General features: G+C 45.4%; 1 protein-coding gene across 1 annotated transcript; it reads right to left on the bottom strand.

Annotated features, from left to right (window-relative positions):
* Positions 1-9,350: 9,350 nt before the first annotated feature.
* LOC116744527 (F-box only protein 27-like) lies at positions 9,351-13,208 on the bottom strand. The gene is made up of 4 exons (XM_032614364.1): positions 13,089-13,208; positions 12,910-13,005; positions 10,451-10,589; positions 9,351-9,750 (listed from the first exon to the last, which is right to left on the bottom strand). The coding sequence occupies exons 1-4, from the start codon at positions 13,193-13,195 to the stop codon at positions 9,607-9,609; spliced, it is 486 nt and encodes a 161-aa protein (XP_032470255.1). The 5' UTR covers positions 13,196-13,208; the 3' UTR covers positions 9,351-9,606.
* Between the last annotated feature and the right edge of the window lie 10,508 nt (positions 13,209-23,716).

The raw sequence follows: 23,716 nt of genomic DNA, 5'->3' as shown, positions 1-23,716 counted from the left end.
TGGCATGGAGCCTAGAGGAACCGTTAGCATCAGTTCTGAAGCCGAGACTGCCAGGTCTCAAACCTTAGCTGGGACAAACCAAACACTCCATATCTGCCCCTTCCCTCCAATGCCACTCCCCATCCCCAGCCACCATCCTGGAAAGGCACACACTTTGGGTTACATTCTCCTTTTTCTACATGTGTTTGGCCCACAATTATTATATAGCATTTTTTTTATGTGTTCTTAAGTTTTATGGAAATCATATATTGCAGTCACCAACCCACAGCTTCATGTTTGCCCTGAGGATGTGCTTTTGGATTAGTCCATATTGTTACCTGAAGCTCTTATCATCTTGTGTGTTGATATTTAGCTCCTTTTAAATGTCCTTCAATAATGTTTTACAGATTTTTAAAATTTTTTACCTATTTTAACAAATATTTATTTATTTTTATTTTTGGCTATGTTGGGTCTTAGTTGTGGCACACAGGATCTTTCATTGCGGTGCACAGGCTTCTCTCTAGTTGTGACGCCAGAGCACGTGGGGTCAGTTGTTGTGTGTGGGCTTGGTTGCCCCGTGGCATGTGGGATCTTAGTTCCCCCACCAGGGACTGAACCCACGTCCCTGAATTGGGAGGCAAATTCTTAATCACTGGACCACCAGGGAAGTCCTCAGGTTTTTTTCATAAAGTATTGCATGTCTTTTGTTGGATTTATTCTGAGCCACTTTAAGGTTTTGTAAGTGGAATTAAAATTTTTTTCATAAAAACTTCTTAATTCATAACCATTTCTGCATTTAGTAATGTTAAGGATATTCACACTGTCGTGGAACCAATCTCCAGAACACTTTTCACCTTGATATTCTGTACCCACTAATCAGTAACCCCCTGGTCCCTCCACCTCAACCCCCGGCAACCACCACTCTACTTGTTCTCTATCAATTTCCCTGTTCTAGGAACCTCCTATAGGTGGAATCATATAGTTTCTGTCCTTCTGTATCTGGTTTATTTCCCTGAGAATAATGTCCTCAAGGTCCATGTTGCAGCATGTATCAGAATTTCTTTCCTTTTTGAGGCTGAATAATATTCCACTGTTGGTTTATACTACCCTCTGTTTATCCAGTCATATGTCAAGGGACACGTGGGTTACTTCCACCTTTTAGCTGTTGTGAATATTTCTATGAAGATGGGTGTACAAATATGCAAATACCTTTCATCTCTGGCAGGATGTGATGCTACTTTACTACAGCCAGCAGGAGGAAGAAAGATTTTCTCCTTGCCTGGCAACAGCTCAGCCAATGAGAGGCTGTCACAACTCAGCCAATGTAAAACTTCTATACTTAGAATTTCCTCCAATGGACTTTTTGTTTATAACAGACCCTCTAAACATGCCCTTTCCTTCATAAAAGAAAAATAAACAAATGGGACCTAATCAAACGTGTAAGTTTTTGCACAGCAAAGGAAACCGTAAACAAAACAAAAAGACAACGCAGAGAATGGGAGAAAATATTTGCAAATGAAGTGACTGACAAGGGACTAATCTCCAAAATATACAAACAGCTCATGCAGTGCAATAAAAAAAAAAAAAAAAATAGGCAGAAGGGATTTCCCTGGTGGCGTAGTGGTTAAGAATCTGCCTGCCAGTGCAGGGCACATGGGTTCGAGCCCTGGTCTGGGAAGATCCCACATGCCGTGGAGCAACTAAGCCCGTGTACCACAACTACCGAGGCTGCGCTCTAGAGCCGCAAGCCACAACTACTGAGCCCGTGTGCCACAGCTACTGAACCTGCATGTTGCAACTACTGAAGCTCATGCCCTTAGAGCCCATGCTCCACAGTAAGAGAAGCCACCGCAATGAGAGTACGCGCACCACAACAAAGAGTAGCCCCCGCTCACCGCAAATAGAGAAAGCCCGTGCACAGCAACGAAGACCCAATGTAGCCAAAAATAAATAAATAATTTTTTTTAAAAATAGGCAGAAGATCTAAATAGACATTTCTCCTAAGAAAACATACAGATGACCAAAAAGCACAGGAAAAGATACTCAACGTCACAAATTACTAGAGAAATGCAAATCAAAACTATAATGAGGTATCACCTCACACCGGTCAGAATGGCCAGCATCAAAAAGTCTGCAAACAATAAATGCTGGAGAGCATGTGGAGAAAAGGGAACCCTCTTACACTGTTGGTAGGAAGGTAAATTGGTACAATCATTATGGAAAACAGTATGGAGGTTCCTTAAAAAAGCACTCCTGGGCATATATCCAAAGAAAACCATAATTCGAAAAGATACATGCACCCCAATGTTCATTGCAGCACTATTTACAACAGCCAAGATATGGAAGCAACCAAATGTCCATTGGTAGATGAATGGATACAGAAGATGTGGTACATATATACAACAGAATACTACTCAGCCATAAAAAAGAATGAAATAATGCCATTTGCAACAACATGGATGGACCTAGAGATTATCATACTATGTGAAGTAAGTCAGACAGAGAAAGACAAACATCATATGATATCACTTATATGTGGAATCTAAGAAAATGATACAACTGAACTTATTTACAAAATAGAAACAGACTCACAGACTTTGGAAACAAACTTATGGTTACCAAGGGGGAAAGGTGGAGGGAGGGATAAATTAGGAGTTTGGGATTAACATATACACTCTATTATATATAAAATAGATAATCAACAAGGACCTACTGTATAGTACAGGGAACTCTATCAATAATCTGTAATAACCTATGTGGGAAAAGAATCTGAAAAAGAATGAAGGGACTTCCCTGGTGGCACAGTAGTTAAGAATCTGCCTGCCAATGCAGAGGACACAGGTTCAAGTCCTGGTCTGGGAAGATCCCACCTGTCACGGAGCAACTAAGCCTGTGAGCCACAACTACTGAGCCTGTGCTCTAGAGCCTGTGAGCCACAACTACTGAGCCCGTGCACCACAACAAAGAGTAGCCTCCGCTCACCGCAACTAGAGAAAGCCTGAGCACAGCAACGAAGACCCAATGCGGCCAAAAATAAATAAATAAAAATAAATAAATTTATTTTAAAAAAGAATGGATATATGTATATGTACAACCGAATCACTTTGCTGTACAACTGAAACTAACACAACATTGTAAATCAACTATACTCTAAAATAAAATAAAAATTAAATTAAAAAATAAAACTGCATCTTTTCTACATTTGTGAAGAGAATTTTGGGGGGTTGGCAGGAGACTTTTTTTTTTTTTTTGCGGTACGCGGGCCTCTCACTGTTGTGGCCTCTCCCGTTGCGGAGCACAGGCTCCGGACGTGCAGGCTCGGTGGCCATGGCTCACGGGCCCAGCCGCTTCACGGCATGTGGGATCTTCCCGGACCGGGGCACGAACCCGTGTCCCCTGCATTGGCAGGCAGACTCCCAACCACTGCGCCACCAGGGAAGCCCGAGACTTTATTTTTAATGATTTCCCCAACAGTATCTAATTTGCTTACTATGCCTCCTGTTCACCGTGTCTCTCTCCCTTAGAAGGTTAAGTCCCACGTGGGCAAGAATCCATTTCTGGTTTTATTTGCTGTTACTGAAAATTATATATGTAGCTTCCCTTTTATTTTTCTTGGATAGAGTTTGTATAGAGTTATAAATTTATTTAGTTTATTTTTGGCTGCGTTTGGTCTTCATTGCTGCACGCGGGCTTTCTCTAGTTGTGGTGAGCGGGGGCTACCCTTTGTTGCAGTGCATGGGCTTCTCATTGCAGTGGCTTCTCTTGTTGTGGAGCACGGGCTATAGGCGCGCAGGCTTCAGTATTTGTGGCATGCGGGCTTCAGTAGTTGTGGCTTGTGGGCTGTAGAGCGCAGGCTCAGTGGCCATGGCTCACGGGCCCAGCCGCTCCGCGGCCTGTGGGATCTTCCTGGACTGAGGCACGAACCCGCGTCCCCTGCATCGGCAGGCGGACTCTCAGCCACTGCGCCACAAGGGAAGCCCCGCTTTGTGTCTTTTGAACAGTACAGCTGGGACCTGGAGTTCAGGAATGAGCAATATGGATTCTTTCTGTCCCACTCGAGTGTAATTGTTCGGGTTTGTCTGTCCTAGTCAAGGACTGTCCTTGCAAACAACCTGACAGTGCCTTCCAGGAGCTGGGACCATTGGCAGGACCATCTCAGAAATCAAGGGCTTGTAGCTCCCTGGCATCCTGGGATCTCCTGGGTCCAGTTGAAGTCCTACTGGGCCCTGTCTTTAGGTTCTGGAAGCTACTACAAGAAAGTTCCTGCATCAGATTTACCAGCTTCTGCTTCTCCAAGGCAGCCCCTGTTCTACTGAGTGGAGACGCAGGGGTGAACACAGGGAAATCCTGGATGGGGAGAGGGCTCCTCACCCTTCCCCAATGTCAGGCCCGTCTTGTTCAGCCCCAGTGCCCTCTGCCCTTGTCTGCTTCTGGATCGGCTGCAGAGGCTTTATTGGTCCCTTCCAGGAAGCCCTTTCTTCACCTATGGCTTATCTCTATGGCTGAGAGAATTCCAGCCCTCTTGGGGTTTTAAGATTGGGACCAAGACTCATAGCAGAAAGTCAACTAGCTCAAAAAAATGTTTGGAGACAGAGGGTTCTGCCCACCCTGTGAACGATGAAGTGGTCCCCTGAGCCCAACGCTGCTTTGAATTGTATGGCGTATAAAATGATTTTGTTATTGTTAAATTCTTTTCAAACACGGAGAGAATATTGAGCAATACATCTGCCGATCACAGGTAATAAATGTATTATTTTGCCAAAAGTGTCTCCGCTCTTTTTAATGGAAATACAATGTTACAGCCTTGGTGAGTACTTGGTTCAGAGTAAGGAGTTGTCCCGGTTGAGGAGGGAAAACTGTACAGAAGAAAACACCAATAGAAGGTGCTCTCCAGTCGAGAGAATGGAAGTGTTAGCACCCTATTTCCCAAGCCCTAAGGAAATCACGGGTCAAAGATTATCAATCAGGGTTAAAAGCGTTAGGTGGTGGATGTGGGTACGGTGTCACAGTGACACCACAACTGTGACATTCTAGTCATGAGGCTGAGAGAGAACCATGCAATGGCAGAATTTGACTGTCCTCGCCCCAGTCCAAGGGTCGTGGCTAGCCTCACTGCTGCAGGATCCCTAAGGAGTTCCAGATCTCCTGATGTAAAGCAGACGAAGCCTGCCACTGCCTTTGATGTATCCACCCTGAACTGCCCCACCCACCTGGCAGGGAGACACAGCTAGAGGGGTTAGTGTTTTTCCAGTGTCATCAAAAGGCGAGTGTGACAGGTTGAAACAGACCTAAGAGTCATGACCACATGTAGTGTGTGGTCCTGGAGCAGATACTGGTTTGAACAATTCAACTCTGGAGGATAATTTTGGGTCAACTGGAGGAATTTTGATAGGAGGGATATGAGATATTCATGTTCAGGAAGGGAAAGGTGGAGACCATTGGTTCAAAAAAAAAAAAAAACCACATATAATTTAATTTGACAACCTAGAAGAAATGGACAAGTTTCTAGAAACATACAGCCCACCAAAACTGAATCAGAATGAAATAGATAATTTGAACAAACCTATCACTCTAGAAGTGGAATAGACTGTGCACTTTTTTTTTTTTGCTGTACGCGGGCCTCTCACTGTTGCGGCCTCTCCCGTTGCGGAGCACAGGCTCCGGACACGCAAGCCCAGCGACCATGGCTCACGGGCCCAGCCGCTCCGCGGCATGTGGGATCCTCCCGGACCAGGGCACGAACCCGTGTCCCCTGCATCGGCAGGTGGACTCTCAACCACTGCGTCACCAGGGAAGCCCTAGACTGTGTAATTTAAAAACTTCCTACAAACGAAAAAGTCCAGGACAGGATGCCTTCACCGGGGAATTCTACCAAACATACAAAGAAGAACTTATATCCATCCTTCTCAAACTCTTCCAAAAGATTGAAGAGGAGGAAACACTCCCGAAGTTGTTCTCACAGTCGTCCTTTGTTTGGGCTACACGATAGTAATAATAACAAATATACTCTTACAAGTGATCAGGTGGAAAACTCATTTAACTTCTTACTGCACCTTAAGCTGTAGGTACTATTGTTCCTTCCATTTACAAAAGAGTAAATTGAGGCTCAAAGAGATGAAGAGTCTGGCCTCGGGTCACACAGTCTGGGATTTGAAACCAGGCAGGCTGGCTGAAAAACCCTTGATATTTTTTTTTAGCACTTTAAATTTTGTACTAATTTTAGACTTAGCAGAAAATTTGCAGCTATATTACAAAGTTTCTCTGTCCCCCTCACCCTGTTTCTCCTAATGTTAACATCTTGACAGTTTAGAGTCCTGAGCTGTTGTTTTTTTGTAGGATATCACTCCTTTGAGGTTTATCTGATGTTTTCTCATGATTGGAATTAAGTGAATTGGATTCTGGATTTTTCTGGCACGACTATCCTAGTGGGATGCAGTGTCCTTCTCAGCGCATGGTATCGGAGGGTTTATGACACTGACATGGCTTATTGCTCTCACTGCTGACGTTAACCTTCATTGCTTGGTTAAAGTGGTACCTGCTGGGTTTCTCCACTGTAAAGCTTTTATTCTTTCCTTTGTAGTTAATAAATATCTTGGGGTGGGGGGGTGTGGATCCCTTAAGGCTATGCAAATCAGGTTTCTTCTGAAATTTTCACCCAGTAATTTTATCATTCATTGGTGGATCTCGTCTGCAAGAATTATTAGCACGGGGTTTGCCTAACGGTGATCTTGTTATTTTCTAATTCTCTTTCTTGTCTAATTGAGATTTTACTGTAAGGAAGGGCTGTTCCTCCCCACTCCATTTATTTATTTATTCAATTATTTCTTTATGTCAGTATGGAGTTACTGATATATATTTTGTCCCCTGGGTTAAATCCAATACTGTTGCTATTTATTTTGTGACTCAGATGGTCCCTGATATGGTCTTTTGATTTTCTTCAGATGGGTTTCTGGGTTCTTTCAACTCCCTCCCCAACCCCACTCCAACATCATGGGTTTTTTTGGTTTTTTTTTTTTTTTTAAAGGGATGACATTTATTCCTTTTCCAAATGTTGCAGTAAAACCAGGTAGAAAAGAATGGTTTTAGCAGTTAGAAAAAAAAATGTACAAATCTGGGGTTTGGCCATTAAAAGTTGTCTACAACAATGGGAGGGGGGATAAAAAAGACAAGAAGTTGTTTCACATTACATACCTCCCCCCCACACCCCAGAGCTTAATACTTGCTCACCAAGTCAAAAAAGAGACACAGCTGATTCACAAGCTGGAGGTTTGAACTTGAGTTAAGACATTTACAAAAACCTAGACAGGGGCAGTGTCCTCCCCAGCTCAGGTGCCACTAGACACAGCACAAGAGACTACAAACTCAACAGGGGAAGGCTGGACACTCAGGGTGTGGGAGTAGGCACCACCACATCTGGCTCAGGGATTTGGGGAGTAAACAAAGCCTACTTGGAAAAGAATTGGGGGAGAAAACCAGCAACTGCCTTCTGCACAGGTGGGGACAGGGAAGGAGGTAGGGACAGGGGCAGGAGCATTTCACATCACTAACCTAACTTGGGAAACTGCAAGGGACCATCTTCAACTGGCCTTAACAGGAAGACCAGATGGATGATGGGAGAATCCACAGGAGGGAGAGGAGGAGAGGGAACATGGCTAGCGGACAACAGACCCTTCCTTTCTGGGCACAGGAAGGCAGCCAGGGCACCAGGTCCAGGCAGTGACCACAAGGACAGCACAGTTTTTGCAGCTTAGGGATCACCCATCTGCCCCCACCCAGATACTCACTCTGCTCACTCGCTGGTGTAGGGCCACTCTCTGGCCAGAGGGAGCGGATGGCTGTGCGCCTGGGGCCCTGCCTCTTCCGAGCCTCCTCCCTTGGAGGCAGCACCAGCTTCGGCCCCTTTGGCCTGGGGCTCCTGGCTCTCAGGGGTGGTGGCAGCCTTCCCTCCCTGGGCAGTGCCTTCCTCGCTGCAGGCACCGACCTCTCCCTGCTCCGGCTCTTCCTCTGTGGGTGACGAGGCAGACGGATCACCCCACCCTCCTTCCAATTTCTCTTGAAGGACAGGCCACTCAATTTGAAAGCCTTTTTAAAAAAATTTTTATTTTATTTATTTATATTTGGCTGCGCTGGATGGATCCTCGCTGCTGCGCGCCGGCTTTCTCTAGTTGCGGTGAGAGGGGATTCCTCTTCATTGCAGTGCGCGGGCTTCCCATTGCGGTGGCATCTCTTGCTGCGGAGCACAGGCTCTAGGCACGCAGGCTTCAATAGTTGTGGCTCACGGGCTCTAGAGCGCAGGCTCAGTAGTTGTGGCGCATGGGCTTAGCTGTTCCACAGCATGTGGGATCTTCCTGGACCAGGGCTCGAACCCGTGTCCCCTGCATTGGCGGGTGGATTCTTAACCACTGAGCCATCAGGGAAGCCCCACAATCCCCTTTTGATGATACCGGCAAAACACTGTCCTCAGTGGGTGTGTCCCATGCTGATACTGCAGGTGGGTGGGGCAGTTCAGGGTAGTTACATCAAAGGCAGCAGCAGGCCTCATCTGCTTTACATCAGGAGACTGGAACTCCTTAGGGATCCTGCAGCAGTGAGGCTAGCCACGACCCCTGGACTGGGGTGAGGACAGCCAGATCCTGCCATTGCATGGTCCTCTCTCACCCTCATCATGACTAGAATGTCACAAATGTGGTGTCACTGTGACACCGTACCCACATCCACCACCTGCCTAATGTTTTTAACCCTGATTGATAATCTTTGACTCCATGATTTTCTTAGGGCTTGGGAAATGGGGTGCTAACACTTCCACGCTCTCAAATGGAGAACGCCTTCTATGGTGTTTTCTTCTGTACAATTTTCCCTCCTCACCTGGGACAGCTCCTTACTCTGAACCAAGTATTCACCAAGGCTGTAACATTGTATTTCTATTAAAAAGACGTGAGACACTTTTGACAAAATGATAAATTTATTACCTATGATCGGCAGATATATTGCTCATTTATTCTCTCCATGTTTAAAAAGAATTTCAAAATAACAAAATTATTATATACCCCATACAATTCAGGGTAGGGTTGGGCTCAGGGGACCGCTTCATTGTTCCCAGGGTGGGCAGAACCCCCTGTCTCCAAACATTTTTTGCGCTAGTTTGACTTTCTGCTGTGAGTCCTGGTCCCAGTCTTGCTTGCAACCCCATGAGGTTAAGTTCACCACCCAAGGGGGGCTGGAATTTTCCCAGCCATAGGGATGAGCTTCTCGTTCAGAGGTGAAAGAGGGCCTCCTGGAAGGGATGAATATAGCCTCTGCAGCAGAAACAGGAGGAGACAAGGGCAGAGGGCACTGGGGCTGAACCAGAGGGCCTCTGGGGGATCGTGGAGCTCTCAGGATCCAGCATTTCCCTGTGCTCAACCGTGGGTTTCCATTCAGTAGAACAGGGTCTGCCTTAGAAAGCAGCAGAAACTTTCTTCTAGTAGTTTCCGAAACCTGAAGACAGGTCCCAGCAGGAACTTCGAATGGACCCAGGAGATCCCAGGATGCCAGGGAGCTACACGCCCTTGATTACTGAGATGGCCCAACCAATGGGCCCAGCTCCTGGAAGGCACGGTCAGGTAGTTTTGCAAGGACAGCCCACGACTAGGACAGACAGACCCGCACAATCACACTGGAGTTGGTAAAAAGGACTCCATATTGCTCGCTCCCGAACTCCAGGTTCGACACCCATTGTTCAAAAGACACAAAGCGAACGCCCTTCTTGAGGTTGGAGAACACATGGCTGCCCTACAGACAGAAAAAGGTAAGCCTCGTTGTGACATAGCCTTCCCCTCAAAAGCTGAGTTGGGGGCCTTCTGACAGGTGTATTTTCCATAGATGGCTGCGACAATGTCTCCAGTTCCACATGTACTTCTAGAATCAATGCCACTCCTCACCCAGGAGTGGAGTCTAATTTCCGTCCCCTTGAATCTATCTGGGTGGGTTTCCTTGTAACCCAGAGTGTGGTGGAAGTGGTGCTGAGTGACTTTTGCTAAGTGATTTCTGAGGCTGGGTCAGAAAGGCAATGCAGCTTCTGCTGGTTTCTCCTGAAGCCTCATGGTGGAGGCTCTTGCTTGAGCCACCAAGAAGCAGTCTGACTGCCCTGAAACCGCCATGCTATGAGGAAGCCCAAACTAGACCAAGCAGAGAGATCCCAAGGCCAAGCTCTGAGACTAAACCAAGAGTTGCTTGGCCAGCTACCAGCTGCCGTATACACACTCACGCCCTACCCTGCCCTTCAGCTCCAGCCAGTGTCTGAAATGCAGCCACATGAGAGACCAGAGCCAGAAACTCCCAGCAGAGCCCTGCTCATAGAACCCATGAGAGGTGAGAAAATGACTGCTGTCAATACTAAGCCACTAAATTCAGGGGCAGTTTGTTACGCAGCAGTAGATCAGCATAGGCCGTACCATCCTTTCCCCTCACCCCTTTCCCCACAGAGACTGACCTCAAAGGGGACTCTCCTCCACCGCCGGATGGGAAAAGGATTCGAAGAGAAATGATGCAGGACAGCCTGGTTGACGTCTAGAATTTGCACAATTAGCTGATATATACGTATACGGTTAGTGCCTCTTTGTTCCATCCAGCTGTGGAAGAAGGGAAACCTTAAAGGCTGGACCTGCCGCCCATTCTCTTTGGGGGGCTGCCTCCCCCACCTGAATGGCCTTCCCAAGTATACAAACCCAAAATGGTGCTGTGGTCCCCAGAACTAGCACCATTGGTGTCACTTGGGAGCTTGGCCCCTCTGCATACCCAATGAGTCCATCTGTGCTAAATGTGCTCCCCAGCTGGTCTGCAGGCACATTCAGGAGTAATGACCTAGAGCTGTGCTCTTCAAGGTACCTCCTCCCATATTATTTCTCATTCTATATTTCACTGGTAGCAAAAGATGTCATTCCCAATGTGTACAGTGGTGATGTTTTAAGATACAGTTTTCTTATCAGTCGTTTAAAAGGATCCAGGGGAATCTATCTACGGTGACAGAATTCTGGACGGTGGTACCCTTGTGTTGGAAGTGATGGAGAATGGGGCATGAGGGACGCTGAGGGTGGGGATTGCTGGCAACATCCTGTTCTTGGTGTAAGTGAAAGTGTTCAATTGGTCATAATTCATTGAATTTCACACCCAAGATATGTGCATTTTTGATATTAGAAATTAAAAACTTAAAAACAAGAGTAATTGGTTATATAAATACACAGAGAAGTAACTTTCTTTACAGAGACTTCACATCACTCCACTTCTTAGACTTAGATGTCCATTCTACTTCTCCCAGATTTTGTCCTTATATAATAATATTATGTTTTTTGGACTTATCTTTCATGCTGTTCTGTGCCAACCACACACACACAAAGAATATAATTAGACAGTTAAAATTTTCTTGTGACCATAAAGCTCTAGGTGTCAACATCTTTTCTTTTAGATTATTACCTGCTAGTGGTTCCAGTTATAGCTACAGATTGGAATCATCTTCATTCTTGAAAAGATATCGTGTAGAAAAATTTTTTGGCCTGTCCAAAGCTGTGGTCTTTGCCCTCTGCTACTGGGATGTAATCTCTGGACCCTTGGAATGTTATGTCTGACAGGAATAACCTTGTTTGCCTACAGACTTGGGTCATAGTGGACAGCCTGCCAATGCGATTTGGTGGGAGCTGGCCACATCCATATAGATAGTCTATAATGGGGGCTAGCCGCTCCAGGAAGACAATGTGACTTAGGATGAATCACGCAGTACCGGTTGGCCTGGAGGCTGAGATGATACACAGGATAAAGCCCCTATAAACTCAGGTGAGCTTCCCTGGTTGGCAATACTCCATGCATACTGTCACCCATGGAGGCCAGCAGAGTCAGGTGTCCTGACTCCACAGGGAGAGAGAGGGCAATGGAAGTCTGGTGTTGGATACTTCCCCTGGATGCTGCCCTGTGATCTTCCCCTTGGCTAATTTTAGTCTGTATCTTTTCCCTGTAATAAGAGTTTTCATTCAGTTCTATGTATTTCTAGTCAATTACTGAGTCTGAGGGTGGTTTTGGAATTGTGCCCTCTAACCTTGCAGTTGGCTCTAAACTTCTCAAAGATATTGATGCCTGACTCCCTCACCCCAGACACTCCAATTTAATGAATATGATGTGTGACCCAGGCATCAAGAGTTTTCAGTGTTCCTGGGTGATGTATGGCAAAATTGGGAATCACAGATTATTACAATGAAAAGCTACACCATTGCTCTAAGCAACACAAATGTGCTTCAATAATTTATAAATGATTAAGTGAAAAACAGAAGTTTACTGTAAATATATCTCCTAATGAGGTGGGTTTTCGGGGTGGGTTGTGCGGGGGGGGGGGGGGTTTAGGATGTCTTGATTGAAACTGAATGTAGTAAGGCTGAAATTTCAAAATGGTCACTTTGCCTGTCTCCCCAGAGGTCTTTACATCTGTGGACCATACATCTTAGTGAGGGGCTTTTTTTTTTTTTCTGTAAAACTGGAGGGATGAGAGATAGGAATTGGGAAGGCATAACCAACGATGCTCCCACCATAGATGTGATCTATAGCTGATGAATTTGAAAACAGGGAACATAAAAGTGTAGAGAATTTGTAATTTGCCTCCCTTAAAATGATCCGGGTCATGTATCCCTTGGAAAGTCTTCATGGACCTCAGTTTCAAGACCATCATACAATGCACAAGAGTCAGACAAGTATGAGCCTCCTGCCAGGTCCTGCCAAGCCCTAGCTGTGCCACCAGGGGAAGTCACCTCTCTTTCTGAACTTCTCAATTTGAGGTCTTAAAATACACTTTCCCACAGGATCAAGGATCACGAAGGGTGCTGAAACAGCTCAAACTTCAGAGCACTGGCTTCGTGCTTGCCGTCAGTCAGCGCTCAGCGGAAGGGCGGTTTTTATCATCACACTCACCAGGCAGAGACACAAATCTCAATCTTCCCACTGTCCAGGAGTTCTGGCCAGAAACCCTCCTCCTCCAGGTCCAACACTTCCTTCTTTTGAAACCACCTAAGAAAGAGGAAGGTCAAGAGAACAGGCCAAGTACTCACCCCCACAGCCCTGGCCCTTGGGGAATGGGGAGGGACATTTACCTGTAACCAGGTAGGTAGTAGGCAGGTAGGAAGTGGACATCACAAGGAGTTGCAGGCATGCCCTTACATTTTCCCTCCTTTGTCCAGCCGTCCCCACCGCTCAGCATAGGCTGTTTCTGGGAGCCATCTATTAAGTAAAAAAATTTTGTGCCCAAGTTCTTCCTCCACCTGTCAGCTCAGGTATAAGTCCCAGGGGTTTCCCCTGTGGTCCATCGCCGCCCCACCCTCCAAACCCTAGAGGTCGGTCGCAGGCCTCCGCACCCTCGCACCGGGTCACAGGAGGACCCCTTTCCTGGGTTCCCCACCTAGGCCCCTGGGGTTCCGGAGGAGGTTGCGTCCTATGGGTCTGCGCTCGCAGAAGCGGCCCAGGACGCAGGGCCTGGGGTCGTCGGCGGCGGGCAGGCAGGTGCGGAGGACGGGTGACAGGGCGGCGTGGTCTCGGGCCAGGATGCTCAGCCACAGGGCCTGGCAGTCCACCAGGTCGCGCCAGCGCCGGCACACCCGGCGGCAGCGCCCGAGCAGCACGTGAGGGGGCACGTGGCTCAGCACCATCTCGAGCAGCTCCGTGGGCAGCTGGCCCAGACCCAGCGGCTCCTCGGGCTCCTGCTCTAGCAAGGGGATCCCGACAGGCTGGCCCCTGGAGGAGGTCTTCTCGCCAGGCTCCCCTGCGACTGCGGGACAACCAGGGCCAAGATGTCAGAGACCTGCAGCCTCCGTCAGCCCCGCCCCTGCCAGCCACACCCCAAGACTGTCAGCCCCCAAACCCCGTCAGCCGCCTCCCCATCTTCACCACCCCCAGTCTTGTCCTCAAGTCCCCAGATTCCCAACCTATCCTTGCCGGGCTCCCATCCCCTCCCCTTTCCACCATGCGCCCCAAACACAGCCCTGGACAGCCAACCGGCTCTGGGGCCGCGCGGAGCCCTGAGTCCTACCCTGCATCTCAGCCAGCGCTCCTCCTGGGTGGGCCATCACCTTGCTTCAAGTGCCCTTATCTCTTCCTCCCGCCTTTTAATTCACCCGCCCCTCCCTTCTTAATAGCCGGCACCACCCTGCGGCCCCATCCTCCCTCTAACTGCCAGTCTCTGAGAACCACTCCCTTCTCACTGACCTGCACCCTCCTCCCTCTGCTTCGCGGCGATTTACAGGCCAGCACCTCCCGTCCCCGCCTCCAGTAATCTCCAGACACCCTCTCCTTTGGGCTGTATTCAAATCCCGAGGAAACTACCAAACAGAATCCGCAGAAGAGGGAGGGAGTAGAAACGCCGGGATGCAGAGTCTCTCGCTCTTCGCCCGCCCCCGTGGCCCCTTGGAGTGTCCCTAACGAGGCTGTAAGGCCCTTGGTGCTGAACAACTGCGCTATTCAGTCCGGCCTCCGGACGAGAGGCCTCATATTGTTGCCGAAATATCGGCTTACCTGGGTACCGAGGCCGAACAGAAATACGGAGACAGGGATTTTAGAGGAAGAGAGGGATAGCTTTATTTTTCGGCCAGGCAGAAGGGAAGACACAGCAAGCTAGCGCCTCAAGAACTGTGGGAATCCTTGGGAATCGGAGAAGATTTTATATGTGGGGCTCGAAGTCCGGGGTATATGATAAGGATCAAAGTAGTGAAGGTCTTGCATTCTTCCTTTCCTTTGCATTATTTCAAACTAGTCAGAGCTGGCGTCAGGCCGCGCGATAATTGGGGTCCGGCAGCCTGGTAATTGCGTCCGTTTGCCTCCCGTTTATCAGCTGCTGACCTTGTCTCTGAAATGCAAAAACTCTTAAGAGGTGATTTGTTACAAGGGGCGTATAGGATATAAGTGCCGCGACATAATAAGGTTAGGGAGTGAGGGGCGCGGGATGTAACTCACACAGCGTTCGGGGTGATAGGTGCTGAATGTAAATTACATAGTGTCAGGGAGTGAGGTTCGCTTTGTAAAGTACAAATCTAGTTACTACAAATTAGTGACAGTTGAAGTAAAATAAGGAGTGATTAACTCTTCCCGGCCAGGTTGTGTTTCTTCTCTAGCCTGTTCGCTGTTCCCTTTATTTTCCTTGTTCTCAGGGGAGGGAAAACTTCATTTCTATTTTTGCTGCAACAATATTCCTTAGTTCCTGTCAAAATTCCTATCACATTTAAGGATCCAGCATCACTAACTCAGAGATCATTGCACAGGAGAAAGCAGGCTCCAGCAGGAGCTAAATGCATTTCTATCTGACTCCCTAAATGAGTGCTGTAACCAGTAATAACCCCAGCCAAACTTCATGGAGCCTCTTACTACCAGTCAGGGTAGCAACCCCCTGAGATAGGTATGGCTATGTCCCCACTTCCCAGGTGAGAAAACTGAGGCCAAGTGACCTGCCCAAGATCACACAGCTAGTAGGTGACAGAGCTGGGATTTGAACCTAACCAGGCTGCATCTAGAATCCTTGCTTTTAACCTGTATACCAACTCTACCCAATAAAAATAAAATGTGTGCTACACATATAATTTTTCAGTATCAGCAAGTAAAACCAGATATGGTTTCTTGCCCCCATGGAACTTACCTTCAAGGGGGAGAGACATGGTAAACAGGAGACAGAATAAGCACGTTATATACTGTTGGGGAAATCATTCAAAATAAAATCTGCCAACCCCCAACATCCTCTTCACAACTGTAGAAAAGATTCAGAGTTTTATTATGGAATAAACATTAAATCAGACTGTAATTCACATGGGCCATGATGAGCAGTGGACGTGACATGGAAATTGCGTAGTGTGTAGTGTAGCTGATCAGTGCTCTGGGAAACAGAGCAGGCAAGGGGAAAAGGGCCATAAGCAATCCGGGTGGGGAGATCCTGAATTCTGAGAGATGGATTGACTATTACATGGGCCAAATTTCTTTTCATTACATACACTGTCAATAAAATTATTACTGTTGAGGTTTTCCAGCATATCCCAAAGTGGAATAGCGTAAGGAGCTCCAGCAGTTAACTGCTGACCAATCTGGTTTCATCTCTCCTCCCACCCACTTGCTCCTCCAGGCAATTTGAAGCAAATCTTGGAAACCACACCCTGCTGCCCATAGCAGTCCTTTTTTTTTTGGCCATGCTGCAGAATGTAAATTGGTGCAGCCAATATGGAAAACATTATGAAGTTTCCTCAAAAACTAAAAATAGGGTTGCCATATGATCCTGCAATCCCACTCCTGGGCATATATCCAGAGAAAACTATAGTTCCAAAAGATACATACACCCCAATGTTCATTGCAGCACTATTTACAATAGCCAAGACATGGAACCAACCTAAATGTCCGTCCACAGATGGACAGATAAAGGATAAAAGATGTGGTACGTATATACAATGGAATACTACTCAACCATAAAAAAGAATGAAATAATGCCGTTTACAGCAACATGGATGGACCTAGAGATTATCATACTAAGTGAAGTAAGTCAGAAAGAGAAAGATAAATACCATATGACATCAGTTATATATGGAATCTAAAATATGACACAAATGAACTTATCTATGAAGTAGAAACAGACTCACAGATATAGAGAACAGACTTGTGGTTGCCAAGGGGGAGGGGGTTGGGGGAGGGAAGGATTGGGAGTTTGGGATTAGCAAATGCAAACTATTTTATCTGGAATGGGTAAACAACACGTCCTACTGTATAGCCCAGAGAACTGTACTTAGTGTCCTGTGATAAGCCATATGGCTAAACAAACAAAAAAACCCCAAGAAGAAACTGAGTAACAATCACAATAAATCCGTGTTAGTGAGATCGTGGTGTGATGAAATAAAATGTATATTTTGAGGCAGGACAAGAGAAATTAAAAATAAAATTCTCTCCGTGTGCTTTTTTGGGCCTCCTCTGTCCCTCCCTAATGCAACGTGTGCCTGCATTATGCAATCACCCAGAGCTCCTCAAAGATGGCAGTGCCTGCTCAGTTGTAAAGATCATTTTTTCCCCTTTCTTCTGAAGCTTCACAATGTACCTTCCTGAAGAACAGAATTCTTTCCCAGCTCTGTGGGGGTCATGGTGACTTGCTACTCATTTTGTATATTCTTACCTGGACTGGGTATCCTTGGTGAACTTGATGTAAAATATGTCATTTTGTTGTACAATCCTTTGTCGAGAAAATGTATGACTGTACCTTCGACTTCTAACAGGCAGAATAGTTCTCAGAGCTTTCTGAGAATCTGCTTCCAGCATTATAACCCTGTTTGGCTTGAAGAAAATTCCTTTTTTTTTTTTCTTTTTTAACTTGAGAGTTTATTGAATTTTCATCGACATTTTCTCGGCATAGTCTGCAGGATATCGGAGACACCCACCAAAGGACACCGGGAGCCCCCCACCCTGAAACTTTGAGCCCCACCAGCTTCTTGGTATTCCTCAGGTACTTCTCCAAGTTCTCCTGATATCCGGACATCATTGCTTAAATGCTGTCCTGAATTTTACTCCTGAAATTTATCTCTTTTTCTTGGGACTTGGAGTCCTGAAGGGGTTCAGGTACATTTCCTAGGCAAGGACCTAGGGGGAAATCTGGAGCGAATTGGGTTGTCTTGTCCTTTTTTAAAATTTGGCTTAAATTGGGAAGATTATGTGTATATGGTCTGAACAAACTGCTAGTGACATGAGAGACTGAGCCTGCACAGCTCTGAAGGAAAAGGGACAACTGCTCCTTCTGGCCACGAGGTGGTCTGAGGTGACTGAGAACCTAGGGGAAGCGTCTGAGGATCAATCCTCGTGACCTGTAGCAGACCCACAGAGGATCCCACTACAATCATTAAGTAAATTCTGCTTGTCATCGGGGCATAATAAAGGCTGATCATTTAGTGCCCCAAGAACCCCTGGCAGTTTTAGACCACTGGAGGGAGAAACTGAGACACGTAAGAGAATCGAACCAACCCAAGGATAGAACTCCCCTGGTGAACTAGACTCAGAAGCAGCACGCCCGCCTTCAGAAAGTTGTCCAGATCATATCTGAATTAGGCTGCCAAATTAATAATGGGAAACCATGCCTCAAAGGCCAAACAGCTCCTGGATGGGCAGCCACTCCCGGGAACTCTGCCTGGTTTCATGTACAATTGGAACAAAGCCAATGCTGGAAAGCACTTATCTTAACTCTTAAATGGCCAGGGGGAGCTCTTTTCACATTTTAGAGAAAGTCAGCTTGAAAAAACACCTTTTCAAAGTTCTGACCCCAAGAGAATAAAAGTATTCCTAGGAGGGACTTCCCTGTTGGTCCAGTGGTTAAGACTCCACGCTCCCACTGCTTGGGGGCATAGGTTCAAAGATCCCGCATGCTGTGAGGTGGAGCCAGTTTTAAAAAAAAAGTATTCCTAGGAGAAAGCTTGAAGTTATAACGTTTATTACATCCTTGAAATGTAAACACAGCCCACATCATCTGAGAATACAGCCTTAGCTCAGTTAGTAGAACGTAAAACTGAAAGGAAGGAAAAGAAGGGAAAGAGGCTTTTTAAGTTCAAGCAGGAAAATTATGAGGTCTCTGTGTCTGTCTGGATGTATCTGTGTCTGTGTGTATGTTGTAAATATGCTATGTCCCTACCTCCAGACGATGTTATCAAAATTAATTTGTAAAAGAGCTCTGTTTAATGGACGTAAAAGCAAGTGCTGGGCTTCCCTGGTGGCGCAGTGGTTGGGAGTCCGCCTGCCAATGCAGGGGACGCAGGTTCGTGCCCCGGTCCGGGAAGATCCCACATGCCGCGGAGCGGCTGGGCCCGTGAGCCATGGCCCCTGAGCCTGCACGTCCGGAGCCTGTGCTCCGCGGCGGGAGAGGCCACAGCGGTGACAGGCCCGCGTACTGCAAAACAAAAAAAAACAAAAACAAGCAAAAAAAAAGCAAGTGCTTACAAATCAAATATTTCTAAATGTTACCAAAAACTAACCCAAATTTTAAAAGGATCACGTGATCTAGAATTAATCTTTAATGACCAAAAACAAGTTTAAACTAATGGTTTAACTAATATAGACATGTCTTTAGAGTCCTCAACATTTATGAAGTATAATACTTTTATTGTACCTAGGGTTACTGAAAGTCAATAAGCTCGTGTTATTTATGTTATAAAATTTGTCAACAAGATAATTAATGGTATGATGTTATTTTCACAAGTAATAAAATAGAGATAAATGGGATAAAAGCTTTTGGGTGATGCTTTAAGAATAATATGTTTTATTGTATGTCTAGCTGCAAACAGTTTCTCCAGATTTTTGGCAGCTTGAAACTTTAGAGTTCTGCTAACTCAAATTAAATGTTGGAAATTCATTGAATGTCTAGATCATTTTCAATAAGATAAAATACTAAAACATTAATTGCTAAAGAGGCCTCTGTTTACCTACTCTTGACCTCTTATTACAGAGAGACTAAATATGTATGAAACTATTAATAGATATATTTTGTGCTTTATTGAAAGATTGTACTATGAAATGGCATATATTTCTAGAAATTAATTTTTAAAAGGGAATACTGAGAAGAGAGTTTCATGCATGATCAAGACTAAGTTTAGATTGAATTTAATGAAATAAATGAATTTTAATATTAAAGGTAAAATGATGTAAAACTAGAATTTGGTTTTTTCTCTGTTGAGAGGACAAAGTTTTCTTGAAATATGGATCTGCTTTTGATAAGAGATTGTAGAGTTTCTTTACCAGTGACTTCCTGCACTTGTCTTTGAGATCTTTTATCGTCATTTTGGTATATGTATCAGTATTGCCTCACTGTGACTTCTGATTCTATTTGACCAAATTTAAAACATTTTGATGTCTTTGACAAACTTTCTCAAATCAAATTCTAAATGAAGTTCTTTTGACCTCCAGCTAACTCTAGGATGCTTCAGAGGGCCCCTGAACATCCCAAAGAGAGGTATTAAACTAGTTAGGTATATTTGGTATATTAAATGACCCGGGAAACAATGCCAAATGAGTAATAATAAATCTTAAGTTACATTGTAAAGGTAAATATTATTAATATAAATGTTCTAGAAGTTATTAAAATTTGAAGTGTCCTGGTATGATGTCAGTCATCATTTTAGCTGTTATCTTAAAAAGTTGTATGTCACAGCAAATTTGTTTTTCAGTCTTTTGCATATATAGACAATTATTTTCTTACACTGATGCTTTTACAAAAATGCTAGTAGTTGATTTGCTTTTTTTTTTTTTTTTATGGTTTTTGCTTAAATTATTTATTTATTTATTTATTTGGCCATGCAGTGCGGTGCGGCTTTCAGGATCTTCCCTGACCAGGAATCAAACCCGGGCCCCCACAGTGAAAGCGCCAAGTCCTAACCACTGGACTGCCAGGAAATTCCCAGATGACTTGCTTTTATGCTTCAAAACTAAATTAGAGGGGCTTCCCTGGTGGCGCAGTGGTTGGGAGTCCGCCTGCCGATGCAGGGGACATGGGTTCGATCGCTGGTCCGGGAGGATCTCACGTGCCGCGGAGCAACTAAGCCCGTGCACCACAGCTACTGAGCCCACATGCCACAACTAATGAAGCCCCCATGCCTGGAGCCCGTGCTCTGCAACAAAAGAAGCCACCAGGATGAGAAGCCCGCACACCGCACGAAGAGCAGCCCCTGCTTGCTGCAGCTAGAGAAAGCCTGTGCACAGCAACCGAAGACCCAATGCAGCCAAAAATAAATAAAAATAAATAAAATTTAAAAAAAAAAAAAAAAAAAAAAACTAAATTAGACTCAGTAGCAAAGGGACTTCTACCTTGTGTGATGGTTATTTCAGAAAAGGCTCTCTTCTGGAGGGCTCCTGTAGAGTAAGCTACAGCCATGTGCAACAACATGGATGGACTTTAGAAGGCTATGGATAAGGGAAATACACCAGACGAAAAGGAGCAAATGCCTTTTCTCAGTCTGTGGCTTGTTATAGACGGAGTCTTGTTATACTCTCTGTGTGTACATTATACTTCAATAAAAAGGTAAAACAAATATACAAACAAAAAATGAGATTGGCCCCAAGCTGGTAATTGTTGAATCTGGGCGATGAGGACATGAGGTTTGATTATGCCATTTTCTCTCCTTGTGTGTGTGTGTGTTAAAGTTCGAGGTTAAAAAAAATTAAATCCCATATATGATGCAGCAATTCCACTTCTGAGTATATACCCAAGAGAACTGAAAGCAAGGCCTTGAAGAGATAGTTGTACACTCATGTTCATAGAATTATTCACAACGGCCAAAAGGCAGAAGTAACCCGCGTGTCCCTCGACAGATGACTGGATAAACAGAATGTAGTGTTTACACACAGTGGAATATTATTCAGCCTTAAAAAGGAAAGAAATTCCGATACATGCTGCAACATGGACCTTGAGGACATTACTCTAAGAGAAATAAGCCAGGCACAAAGAGACAAAAACCATATGATTCCACTTATATAAGGTTCTTAGAGTAGGGAAACGCATAGAGGCCAAGTAGAATGGTGGTTGCTGAGGGTTGCAGGGGGGAGACTGATTAATGGGTCCAGAGTTTCAATTGTACAAGTTGAAAAGAGTTCTGGAGATGGGTTACACAACAATGTGAAGGTACTTAACATTATTAAACTCAAAGATGGTTAAGATGGTGAAATTTGACTATTCAAGAATATTTTTTATTAAAAAATTTTTAAAATTTGATTTACAAAATCTTAAGGTGGCTCAGAATAAATCCAACAAAAGATACGCAATACTTCATGAAAAAATTTTAAAACTGTTATTGAAGAGCATTAAAGAAGAGTTAAGTATTGACACACAAGAGGACAAGATCTCCAGGTAACAATATGGACTAATCCAAAAGCACATCCTCAGGGCAAACATGAAGCTGTGGGCTGGTGAGTACAATATATCATTTCCATAAAACTTAAAAACATTTAAAATATGCTATATAATAATTGTGGGCCAGGTACTTCTTTGGTGGCACAGTGGTTAGGAATCCACCTCCCAATGCAGGGGACGTGGGTTCGAGCCCTGGTCCAGGAAGATCCCACATGCGGCGGAGCAACTAAGCCCATGTGCCACAACTACTGAGCCTGCGCTCTAGAGCCCGTGCTTGACAACAAGAGAAGCCACTGCAATGAGAAGCCCGTGCACCGCAACGAAGAGTAACCCCCTCTCGCCTCAACTAGAGAAAGCCCGTGTGCAGCAACGAAGACCCAACGCAGCCAAAAATAAATAATTAATTTTTTAAAAAGATTTTTAAAAAATAATTGTAGGCCAAACATATGGAGAAAAAGGAGAACGTAACCCAAAGCATGTGCCTTCCCAGGACGGTGGCTGGGGGTGGAGAGTGGCATTGGAGGGAGGGGGCAGATATGGAGTGTTTGGTTTGTCCCAGCTAAGGTTTGAGACCTGGCAGTCTCAGCTTCAGAACTGATGCCAACGGTTCCTCTAGGCTCCATGCCAAGTTCAGGGACTGCTGGTGGAGAAGGACCTGGGGCTCAGGGCACCTGCCTCCACCTGCCCCCCGAGAGCCAGCTCCTGGCTGAGACTGGTTCCCTCCCATCACTGCCCTGATCAGATGCCCCGCACAGCAGGTTAGAGGCGGACTCAGGAGTCTCCTTCTTGTGGACCGGGGTTCAGCTGTGTGACTTTGGGCAGGCTGCTGCCCTCCCCAAGCTTTTTTTCTCATTTTGTAAACTGGGATGGTAACAAGGCCTACCTTCCTAATTTTGGGAATTCCCTGGTGGTCCAGGGATTAGGACTCAGTGCTTTCACTGCCGAGCACCCAGGTTCAATTCCTGTTTGGGGAACTATGATTCCACAAACCGCGCAGCACAGCCAAAAAAAAAGAAAAAAGAAAAAAACACTTCCCAGTTTTATTTTCTTACATGGTAAGTATTAAAAGATATAACCCACACATACCAAAGCTCTTTGGGGTCCTCAAAATTTTTTAAGAGGGTAATGTTTATAAACTGTTGCTGTAATTCAAATTTACCAGGTCCTTCTGCCATGGGGGGCGGGGGCGAGTGTTGGAAGGGCCAACCACAGGACAGTTAGCAGATTTCTGGCTTTGCCATGAGAAGAAATTAACAGCTGTTTTCCAACCCCACTGTAGTCGTCGCAAGACTCTCAAACATCGTCTATACACTCAACAAAGTTTCTAAATTACTATAATTTTGGACCTGTCCCTAGATCTTGAAGTTTAATGCACTGATAAAGAAGTACATATATTACTGTATTACATATCGAAAAAAAATCGTGTATCTGTAATTCAATGGCATCCGTTTCCTTTGTATCCTGTGTTTTTTTTTTTTTTTTCTTTTTAATACGTGTTAAAACATGATTTGGAGAAGGGCTTCACCAGCCTGCCACAGGTGACTTTAGCCAAAACAACGTTCGTAACCACGCAGCTCCTGGAAGACCACCAGAAAAACTAGAACTAAGGGGAAGTTAAAATTGCTGAGGGTGAGCAGGGTCTTGAGGGTATTTGAGTATGGCCAAGAGGGTTGCTTTTTATTACATTTTAAGCTGTAATGGAGACTCCAGAAGGTGGGGGAAAAAAGTCCAAACAGTGCAAAAGCCCATCTTGAACCACCCCTACACCCTCAGTGTCAGTCTATGGAATCAGTGTTCCCAATCAGCAGACACTGCTATACCTGACTTGACAAAGCCAAATTGTGGAGTCATTTTATCTGCAGACAGGAAGATGAAACAACTAAA

Source organism: Phocoena sinus, chromosome 19 (genome assembly GCF_008692025.1).
Source record: "Phocoena sinus isolate mPhoSin1 chromosome 19, mPhoSin1.pri, whole genome shotgun sequence".
NCBI classification, from domain to species: domain Eukaryota; kingdom Metazoa; phylum Chordata; class Mammalia; order Artiodactyla; family Phocoenidae; genus Phocoena; species Phocoena sinus.
This window is presented reverse-complemented; position numbering and strand designations above follow the sequence as displayed.

Excerpts from the sequence above, each read along its gene's own strand:
- LOC116744527 (XM_032614364.1), bottom strand. The coding sequence starts at position 13,195 with ATGCTGAGCGGTGGGGACGGCTGGACAAAGGAGGGAAAATGTAAGGGC. Across the intron at positions 13,006-13,088 it reads TACTACCTACCTGGTTACAG|GTGGTTTCAAAAGAAGGAAG; the intron begins GTAAATGTCCCT and ends CCTCTTTCTTAG. Across the intron at positions 9,751-10,450 it reads GGAGGAGAGTCCCCTTTGAG|GGCAGCCATGTGTTCTCCAA; the intron begins GTCAGTCTCTGT and ends TTCTGTCTGTAG.